This window comes from Loa loa (genome assembly GCF_000183805.2).
Source record: "Loa loa unplaced genomic scaffold supercont3.282, whole genome shotgun sequence".
Taxonomy (NCBI): Eukaryota; Metazoa; Nematoda; class Chromadorea; order Rhabditida; family Onchocercidae; genus Loa; species Loa loa.
The window spans coordinates 18,330-29,549 of record NW_018108462.1 but is presented as its reverse complement, the minus strand read 5'-3'; the positions used below and the strand labels follow the sequence as shown (position 1 = coordinate 29,549).

At 30.0% G+C, this 11,220-nt stretch overlaps 2 protein-coding genes across 2 annotated transcripts; both read left to right on the top strand.

The window, feature by feature from the left end:
• Window positions 1-1,751: 1,751 nt before the first annotated feature.
• On the top strand, window positions 1,752-4,187 carry LOAG_18379 (hypothetical protein; the record flags this gene model as incomplete). Its single annotated transcript, XM_020451039.1, has 5 exons — window positions 1,752-1,955; window positions 2,310-2,417; window positions 2,705-2,807; window positions 3,296-3,412; window positions 3,949-4,187. 5 exons carry the CDS (start codon window positions 1,752-1,754, stop codon window positions 4,185-4,187), a joined length of 771 nt encoding a protein of 256 aa, XP_020305217.1.
• Window positions 4,188-5,584: 1,397 nt separating this feature from the next.
• On the top strand, window positions 5,585-10,904 carry LOAG_18378 (PAP2 superfamily protein; the record flags this gene model as incomplete). Its single annotated transcript, XM_020451038.1, has 14 exons — window positions 5,585-5,719; window positions 6,018-6,105; window positions 6,262-6,479; window positions 6,548-6,614; window positions 7,128-7,300; window positions 7,781-7,951; window positions 8,029-8,162; window positions 8,387-8,494; window positions 8,662-8,778; window positions 9,052-9,180; window positions 9,425-9,571; window positions 9,910-10,067; window positions 10,198-10,272; window positions 10,668-10,904. The coding sequence occupies exons 1-14, from the start codon at window positions 5,613-5,615 to the stop codon at window positions 10,902-10,904; spliced, it is 1,929 nt and encodes a 642-aa protein (XP_020305216.1). The 5' UTR covers window positions 5,585-5,612.
• Window positions 10,905-11,220: the final 316 nt, after the last annotated feature.

Here is an 11,220-nt window from a genome sequence, read left to right as displayed (position 1 = left end):
TGCATATGTGTACGTGTGTGTGTGTGTGTTTTTGTGTTTGTGTTTGTGTTGTTTCTATGTTTGTATGCATTCCATTATGCTTTCATTGTGTGTGACATTAATTGATTTGACAACTATTTTCCCTTCATTTACTTCCAGTTATTGTCAGCAATGTCTATTTTAACCTTTAATTTTTAAACTTTTTAAAACTTTCTGCTGAAATTACAGCCTCTTTTTATGTGCATAGAATTTACGATTAAGACTAAAGCAAATAATCAAATTTAGGATAATCACATAGAGAATAGTTTTGATAGTAAAAAATTTGAACTTTTTACCCTAATGTTATAGCATTTTGTAAAATCGTTTTGAATTTTTACATATCTTACATTAGAAGTGGCATGGTAATTGTTCAAATTTTTCAGAAGTTATCAAAAATGAAAAGGTCATGATAAGTACATGTAACGATTGCTTTTTTATAGTGACAATAATTAATGACAAACTGTTTTTTTGCAATAGTATGTGACATTTCCAAAACTTCTCTCCCGTGGTGTTTTAGTCCATAATTTATAGTTTAATTAATTTGGCATAAGTAAAATTATATCTATTATAAGTAGTAGAGTCGCATAAATATTTGAGTTTTTCTTGTTTTTTTTTTTCTGATAATGAATATCAGCAAACAAAGCTAAAAATTATTTTGCTAAATTTATTTTATTTTTCTTTTTATTGGTTTAATTAAAATTTCTTAAACTTTAAGAGTACCTTATTTGGCGTATATTTGTGTTGCATATCGTTATTTCATTAGGAACAAATTGTAAGGTAATATCGTTAGTAGTAGATAAACCACTGGTACCGATATTAATGCCATACTGGAATTGGTGCCGTGTTTGGTACCATATCGGGTTTATTTTGTTAAAATCCCATTTTTCTATAGAAGGAAAATAGCAATAGCCATATTATATTATTATTTGAACCAATTAACGTGCGTGAATATTTCTTAACGGTTTTTTTTTCCTTTTATAAAAATTGGCGAAATAATATATTTTTGAATATTATTCTGATTCATAAAAAAAAAAGAAAAAAAATCTGTGCAAATTCATCTTTATACGCTACCAACACCTTTTCGTATGATTTTTTGTTTTTTGACATTAGATATCAAGTTCAGTTGACAAAAAAAAAAAAGGAAAATATATAGAAATTGGAATTGGCTTAAAATGAAATTATATATGAAAAAAAGGTCATATGTGATATTATGATATATATTTCTTTAATGTAAAAGTTTCAACGATTTACAAAATTGTATAATGAAAGGAAAAAAAAAATGAATGTAAAATGAAGATGATCAATCGATAAAATTTTGCATTTTTTGATTAATGAAATTCATTAAAAAGGTGTTAAATTAGCGGGTTCAATTCCATCAAGCTTTCATTTCTATCCTAAACATTTAAAAAAAAAAAAAAAAAAAGAGAAAACCGAAACTGATTATTCCCATTTCGTATATAACAATCGATAAAAATTATCAGAGTATTTGTCCAACATTTTGAATATTAAATGAAAAAAAAAAAAACTCGCATTCTAAATATATTTAAAATAGATTCGATTATCTTGGTTATAGGAAAGAATTATCAGTGTTTTTTTTTCGGTTGGAATATTATTAATTAATTAACGTTAAATACTAACTAATTAACGTTAAATATGCGTTTTACTTTTTTTCTTGTTGTGCCTATTTTCATTTGTATTGTATGTGATATTGATATATTTCAGCAATATCAGTGATGTCACTTCGTCGAGTAACTTTAAGTGGACGATTTGCGCAAAACGAAAGTAAAATGGAAGAATCAACGACAATGATTATTATTAAAGGCCTTATCGCTGTAACAATTGATGTTGGAATTGCATTAGCTGCAGCATTTTTTGCATTAAAAATGTTTGTTGGTAAATTTGTTGTACCATATGAACGTGGTTTCTATTGTTATGAGGTGAAGTTTTTTTTTTTTCTTTAATTTAGAATACGAAAAACTTTTCGTATTCAAATTTACTATATTATAAATTAATAATAAATTAGCATTGTATGTGAATAGTAGCAAATAATAAGTTAGAAGTTTACGGAAATAGTAGCACATAATATTAGCATATGTTGTTAATTATTTTTATTACAACGAACAGTAGCATAGCATTAATCAAACGATAAAATTATTAAATTAACTAGACCAATTTTTCCAAATTTTTAATAGAATTAAACGGGATAATGATATCAGCTAAAATTTCATTGAAATTAATAAATGTTACGAATTTTGACTTGATAGTAATGTTTAATTTTTCTTTTTTTACAGGTGCCACATATCAGTAATCCGTTCCGTCCAAATACGATATCAACGAAACATTTGCTTGCTGTATCCATTGCTTCACCATTTTTGATCATCCTTTTGGTAGAAGCTGTGGTATTTATGATATCTGAAGGTCAAAATAAACTACGCAAATATTTTCACTTTTACTACATCAATCTATCTTGTATATATTGCTTCATTTGTTGTCGCAACGTTTATAATGGAGGTATTTTCCCTTAATGTTTTCATTTTCTTGCTTTTATCTTCACATAATTCAATTTCTCACATTGGCCTAATCCTTTTTTGCACTGATCTAAAATTGAAATATATTCAAATGCTAACACTTAGAATTAATATGCTTCTTTATTATGTGATGTAGAAATGAATTTTCGTATTTTCAGGTATTAAAGTGTACTTTCGCTCGGTTAAGGCCACATTATTTAAGTGTTTGTCAACCAGACTGGAATGAAATCGATTGTAGCGACCCAAATACTTATATTCAAAGTAGGTATTATTTGTTTTCAGTTTAAACTAGATTTGACTTAAAGTTGGATGGTAAAGTGAAATAGTCTGAGGGAAGAAATGAGAGGTGAAATTTCATATGATGAAAATAGAAATGGACAAGGAAAAAATTCGAAGAAGCAACAGTATATTAAATTGACTTCAAGGTATTAATTTTGTCAAAGTATTATGAGAGAGAGAACGATGAAGAGAGAAAAAGGTATGATAACCACTAGAAAATCTAGTTTTGATGGATTAAAAAATTTTGAAAGGTTCAATTCAAAATTTTTAGGAACAAATTCTCTACTTATGTACTTTAACTTCCCAAGGCTTAAAATACGTATATGAATGTGAACAGCAAATAATGAAAACAGTGAAACAAAATTATCATGGATGGAATTTCTCATGGTATCGTGACCCAATGAAAGGTTCTTCAAATATGAGGAACTTTAGTGAAATAAATCTTTCATATTGCTATCGTTTATTTATAGGTGTTAATTGTATGGGGACGAATATGCATCGAATTCATATCGGACGTCAAAGTTTTCCAAGTGGCCATACATCAGCCGCTGTACTGCTCTTTGCATTCCTTTATTTCTATCTGAAAGGTACGGTACTAAAAATTAATTTTGAGAGAGAGGGGTTATTGGAACAGAAAGTTTTATCTAAACAGTGTGCATATACTAATATATATATATATATATATATATCACGGAACTATCGTTAGAAATATACGTGTTATTTGGTATGATAAACGATATATTTGTTAGTTCAGATGTTAATGAAAGTATGCTGATTTTAAATGGTATGACGAAGTTTTGTAATTACCTCTATCGAAATGATGGGCAGGTGGGAATTTTGCTGGCCATTTACTTCATCAAGGTGTTTCTTAGTTCCCTCCTTCTGGTGTGGATATATTGCTTCTAGCGGATACGCTCTTGTTGCAGTATCTTATGAAATTTGACATTGTTTATATTTCTCTATCATATTTTTTGCTGTCTGTAGATTTTATTCCCATTGTTTTATGATCACTTTTTGAAAATACTGTTATCTATACATTTTATTTCTCAAAGAAAAATCTAAAAAAAAAGCAGTTTTTCGGGCTTCGGTTCTGTAAAATTGAAGTAATCAAGTTTTTATTTAGGCATTGTTGATGCTACCCGCAATAAATTGTTGCGAATAATCCGTTTCATGGTGCTAGTTATATGTGGTGTATGGACAGTAGTGGTAATGGTGACGCGCATAACCGATCATTGGCATTATCCAACCGATGTTTTAGGCGGAATAATATTAGGCCTTTCATGCGCATATATTTTGGTTCGAAAGACACATTCTTCGTTGGTTTACCATAATCGTTTACTCGAAAGTATGCATAATTCATAATAATTTCTGTCTATCATGTTTTGTCAATGAAAGTTTGAGAGGGCAAAAAGTCTCTCCGGACTGTTTGTATTTCTTGAAAAAAGATTGCTTTTATTTCCTGAATTTTTCAAATTATGAATTTTTCTTTTGTCTCTGTATTTTCAAAAACTTAAGGTAGATTCATGTTTGAATTTGAATTTAATTGGGTTTCCTTATTTTGCTACTTTAATGTTGAATCTCTTATTTCATCAATATTAAATGTAATTCTCAAACGTTTCGAAATCACACTTTCGTTAGTAATAATTGTACAATTTGTATATTAGTACCAACAGATCTATTTTGAAAGAATCATCGATGAAATAGAGTTTGACAACGGTACATGTTATATTGAGCACTGGAAACTAATTTTCTTCCTTTTTTGTTTCCTTTTTTTATTCCCATTATATATAATATTCCACTTGATATCATTTTTCTACACTTTCCTGAGCATAAAATACTTTTCAGGTCGTTCACTTTAATTAGAACTGGTTATTGTATATCTCTATTACTGTCATTGTTGTTTAGTTATGCCAACATGCCTGTATCTCGAATTTGTTTTATTCTTGAAATAGGTTGATAAAAATTCCCTTCATAGAAATTTGAAGATATATTCACCACCAATGGAAATGGCATATTTTTATTAGCATATTTCGCTTTCCTGAAGTTAAAACATCATTAACATTCAAGTCGAGTTACAATTATGACTTTACTATTTCCGCAATGATCGACAGTTCCATATCGCAAGTAATTTATAGAGGCTGAAGAAATCAAAATTTAAATCCAGATTACAATGAGATTCCTTCGTTGTATCTCATGTAAATTCCTGTGTCATTAACACCATTCAATATTTAGCAGAAATTCTAGAATCATCCGGACTAGATGCCATATTTCATAGTGATTAGCATAACTAAACGTCGAAAATAGTCATCACTATCCTGTACGGTATGCAATCTCGATCGGTGAATTATTTAGCTTAATAAAATGTTTAGGCAAAAATACAATTTTGAAATTTTGATTTCAGATTTGATTTCAGAAAATTTGATTTCAGATTTTCAGACGAATGCATATAATTGCATATTTAAGATATCTTTTATCTATTTAACTTGTAAATCTTGCTATTTTTCCAAGTGTGAAACTAGTGACAACTAATAACCTATCGGAATTCTTGCAATAGTGTTACTCCCACCGGAAGTTTTATTCATTTATCTCAGACATCATAAAGTTCTTCCTCAGATTCAAAGCACTGAATTTTGCCTTTTTATAAAAAAGTAACATTCATTGAATGTGAAATTTTAGAAGTGAATTGGAAAATCATTTGTATCAACTGGTTCTATTTAATTTTTTTTCTTTTTTTTCATGAAACGATTTGCTTGTATTAATTCAGGTGACATTTATGCAATAGGTTAGATGGCATGTTTCGATCCAGATGAACTTGCCGACTTTATCAGATATCAGTGCATCATTAATGCCGATGATGATGGTCAATGCAGAAAGATATTGCGACCACCTTCAAGGTATGACAAGAAATGCAATTTTTCTTACATTCTTTTTCGGGAAACTTATTTTAAGAAATATTAGCTGTAACTAAAGATTACAGTAGCATTTTTTAAATGAATTTCTTTTTTCTTTTTTGATTTTGATTGATTGAGTTTTGCACTTTTAACTCACACTAATGGATTATTCAGCACTTTTTCCCGTAAATACCATTAAACTTTACCACCCATTTTTGAGCGCGAAGAAAGTAAGCTAAAGTGATTAAAATAATGGGTTGAATTAAATTATTGTTCATATCTAAGATTTCATTGGTTTCAGGAAGGCAAAACCCGGTGGTTTACCGTTAAATTTTCGTTCCGCAGCTGATTCCGATACGAGTAGTGGAGAGCATTCTCCATGCTATTTGGTTTGTTGATTTTATAAATTAAAATTAGATTCAGATTTGTATACCAGTTTTTATGGTTTCAATTAGCGCAATTCATTTCTTTTAGATTTTCAGCAAGCTTTAAATAAAAGTAAATGAAATAAAATTGAATCCACAAATTTACTGTTTCTTTTCCAGGCTACTGCTGATTGCGAATCAACTTACGAACTGTTACAAGAACGATTACGTTCGAGAATTCAGGAATATGAACTATTAGGTCTAGATGATGAAGAAAAAGTGGTGAAAAACAGTACAGTAGATGCGTGGCCGAGTACAACAGATTTGGAATTTTTTCAGTGTGGGGATATATCCTGTACTCCATCACCACCTCCTGTGCAAAAGTCCATTACTGCATTGTAAGTTGTACCTATTTAATTATACGAAGCTAATTACTTTGAATTTGATAATTAATTTTCATTTTCAGACTTTTGGAGAAAACAGATTTTGTGATCAGGTCTGATCTTGCAGCATATGCAAGGTTTGCTACACCGGTAAATATCTTTTTTCAAATAGTTTGACTCTTTTCAATATTATTTCAAAATGTGAGGAATGGTAGGTCATAAATATTAACTTATCAATCCAAAGAATCCTAAAGCAGTTTTGCTCAACGTATCCGTCATTTATACAACATTATTATTATTATTGTGTTGGATATTATACAATCAGACGGAATGTTTCATTTCAAAATAAAGCTTTCTCAGAAATAAATGTATTTTTAATATTTAGGTATTTTTAAAGTAATGAAATTTTTGTTTTTTTATGTTTCCGTTTTGCTGCTGAAATAAAACCAACTTTTTAGTCGGTAAAAGTTGTTGGTAGCTGGTCAAATTATTCGGAAATTTTAAAACTAGTTGAAGATTCGATTAAACTCAATTAAAAACTGATTTAAATTAGAGCTGAGAAAACTGAGTATTATGGAGTAAATGAATATATTGATTACTGCAAAATATCTTCATAAGCCATTCTCTTATCTTATTATTCTAAAGTGCTATATTTGTTTGCAGGATATTGAAAATGGTCGGAAACTATTGGTTTTTTATCCTTTTGTTGAACCCGAACCAAAAAGTGGTAAATGTTTTTCGTTAACTATTTATGCTCAATGCGATATTTGTATTTCGGATCTCGTTGGTTTATGTTGCTATGAATATGCACGATGTCAAAGGACGAATGATATTGGGTATGCATTCCGGCCTTAATTAATTAATATGTATGTATTTTGATTCATAGGGTTTTATTTTAAATGAATTTATTCCATCAAAGAATGCCTTTTTTTAAAATTTTGTCAAATACTGTTTTACTGATCTCTCACGGAAGTTTTAGTTGCTACTGAACGAGCATTGATAGAGCCCGAAAAGTTAAACCATATTTGATTTACTTTTAAATGCTTAATGTATATTCCCAAAACAGTAGAGTTTTATGCCTTAACAGCAAATAGTGATGGAATGGGACTGCTGATAGAGAAACCATCAATGCAATGTCGTAAGTTGCATAAATTAATGAAAATATCAAATATATATTCATTGACCTGAATTTGATCTTTCTCAAGAAATCAATGCTAAATTAATAACTTTTGACTCAACCTGTGCTTAATTTAGGGTTGAGAGAGGTACTGAATCCGAAATTCCTTTTTAGGAAATTGGTGTTCCTTCATTTATAGATCTGTTGCACAATATCATTTGTTGATGGCCGAAGAAAATGGTGAAGTAGATCGAGACTTACCTCCAGTTGATGGCCATCGTTTACTAAGTGAACTTGGCTCGTGTTGGTCAACGATTGCTCTGGAGAAACGACGGAGTAATAATTGTTTTGGAATGAAAAATATTATCGTGTCAGTTTTGTGTTTTCTAATGACTACTAGAAGCTACTGCGTTTCTCAAATTTAATTTAGAAGTAGATGCAATTTAGGTATACCGTAAGTGGTAAACAATATGAATTTCCAATGGACTCACTTGATGTGCCTCTACGATGGCTTCGTGATCAGGCTATCCAGAAACGTATCGATGATGAAGGTCAAGAGTTCATGAGTGATTGTCCAGCATGTAAGATGTTCCACTTAATTTTTGTCTAATAATAATCTTAATTCATTCGTACTCGTTATGAAATACAATCATTTGCTTAGCGTTAATATTTACGTTCTGTAATTTGACTTTAATTGTAATTCTGACCTTGTTTGCAAAATATTTACAAAATTTCTGTTTTGCAAAATTGGCTGAAATACGACATGTTTTATAAAGTTTCATAAAATATTTCAGTCTTTTTTCAGATCGAGAGTATGTTTTGGAAGCTGTGAGACAACCTGATGTTGCATTAGACCTCAATAAGCCAATATCCAGTACAGCTTGCCTGGAATTTCTATTGTTGCGTATAAACAGTTTGTTTTGTTTGATTTATCTGCAGTATATCTTTTTCGAGTGTTTATTATTCGTTTGATGTGCAGCTAAGTATTATTTCGTTGGAAATAACGCATATATGTAGTTTTCCTTTATATACTTTTCTGTTGCTTCTTTTTTAAAAAAAAAAAGAAAGCAAATTTACTAGGTTCTCGAGGTGATTTTACTCCAACATGTTGTTCAAAATTTGCTCAGGGACATAGTCCAATTCCGAAAATTCATGACGATTTGATAAGTTCATCACTAGAACAACGGCAATTTTCCGGTACATTTCAATATATTTCAAATTTAATTAATTTTCCAATTTCTATACTGACTAATGTTGAGCATTTTACCTGTTTCTGTATTTAAATCAAATATGGAGATCCAAACATATGTGGTTAGTACGCATAAATAGCTAGTGGAATAATGAAACTATCATTCTTTTTTTAAAGTAGATAATTTGAGAGAAATATTTTGAAGGATTGAATCTGTTGTTGAAAATATTCGGCCTAATTTAAATTCAGTTTTAATCTTGAGATTAATTTTTGTTTCCAAGATATGATCTACAAAACAACCACCAGTTCAGTGTCATCTATCGATGCCAAAGATTTGTTGGGTAATTCAATTGCGTTTTATCCAGTAGAAAAGATACATCGATACAAACCCAAATGGAATGCTCTACTAAGTAAGAGTTATAACAGTCATATTAATGTTTCCTTTTTATAATATTAACAATTTATAATATTGACAAAACATTATTATATAGGGAATATTCAAATCGTCTTTTTATTTTATGAGACTGTTTTGTTCACCGTGAAAAATTTGCTTTCTTAAACCACAGTTTTACCGCCTTTCTCAAAATTAATCTTAAGCATGTTATAAAAAAAGAAAAAAAACTAGCATCATAGAATATTTTTGCTTTGTTATAGCTATTCGAACAGATGGTTTTGAATTAACACCAAATCAATCGAGTCGAACAAGGGAACGAAATTCCGTACTTTTGCATTCTTCGTTGAAAACGTTATATGTAACGTGGGATTACGTCGGTGGAGTTGAAATCACAAATCACTCAAATTGTAATTTCGCGTTTTTTGTTACATAATAGTCGTACTTATGGTTAATTGTTACCAAATTTTTAACCGTTCCTTTTTTCTTTTAAACAAATCAAGAGTTTAATTAGTTGACGTCCCATCAAAATGGTTTGATCATATGACAACGTGTATCATAGGTTTTTTTTTTTTTCAAAGACATAGTTGTATAGGTTGTCTTATCGCTTAATAACATATGTTTAACTATCGTGATTCAACATACTAAACAGTCCTGATAATTCTTGTTTTCAAATTTGCAGTATTGCCGTTCTCTTTTAATCCAATGTTTTGTTCCGTTCCTGAATACTTGTACTTCTTATTTGCAGCAAAACGAGGAGTGAGAATTGTTTGGTTAGCGTATCCTACAATAAAACATCAGTCAAAAATAGCCCAAACGAGCAAATTAACTAATAGCACGCAAGATTCAATATTGAGTTTGGAATCAGACAGATTAACTGATCATCATGAACCATTAAGGCAAAAGGTTTGTGATGTTCGCTGATAATTATCGTTCGTTCATCCATGCTGTAGTATGTTTAATGTTATGCCGTGTTTGATTCTTGCTGCGAGTTGATTAATTTTATCAGCATCTATCTTTGATCATTTTACTTTAGCTGTACAACAATGCATGCTGGAAAATATTACAATTGGAAGCAGATGTCGATGATGCTTGGAGTATTACAGGGAAGGTTTGAATTTCAACTTCTTTTTGAAAAATAATAATGCGATGAGGATATATCGATATTGTGAATTTGGTATGATCCGATTGATAAAACGTATGTAATAAATGATGAGTATATCAATAATGTAGATAAATAACAAATACGAACCTTTACTGATACAGTGTTGATGTTATTAAGTAATTTGGCAAACTATTTACTTTCAACTCTAAACAGATTGGAATGTCGTCAAATCTGATTCTAGAAAATACTAAAGTTTCTTCATATTCTATGAAGGAAAAAAAAAAACAGAGCAAATCACTGCTATCCATCTCTCCAACTATATTATCAATGGAAACGGTCGAAATTACATGCTCAACAATCAAGCTAATCATTCTGATATTATCCGTTGGTTATCCTTGCAGATAAATACCATAATCGATGATAGAAATTCTGCAGTTCATCAAATTTACAAATATTCGAATGGTGGAACCAAGAAGCCAAAGAAAGCAGCTGCAAAAGCGTTTGGTAGGAATGATGATGCACAATTCAAAAAACGAAATAGTTCCATTAGTCATACGGTGCGTAGGATATCCCAGTTAACTTCCGGAGTGGCAGGCCCAGTTCCTATACTACTAAAGCTGTTTTCAAAACGTAATTAAGTGTACTTTACTTTCTTATTTTTGACATGTAATGTCAATCGTAATGTGACTACTTTTATCGTAAGAATGCAGTTTAGATTCCTTAGGAAAATTTTGGATTAACATGGAAAAAGTATTTTCAGTTTATAAATATTTGTATTTTATGCATTGAGAATCCATGTTGTACTGTACAGTATTGCTTAGATACTTTTAACCCTTCCCTCTCAAATTCGTAGATTTTAACCGGTCCTTTCGAAATCTGAATTTTGGCCGTTGATTCTGAATCTTTAAGTCGTTATTTCTGGTATCTAAAGTCAAATTGTTGTTTACTTAGCCA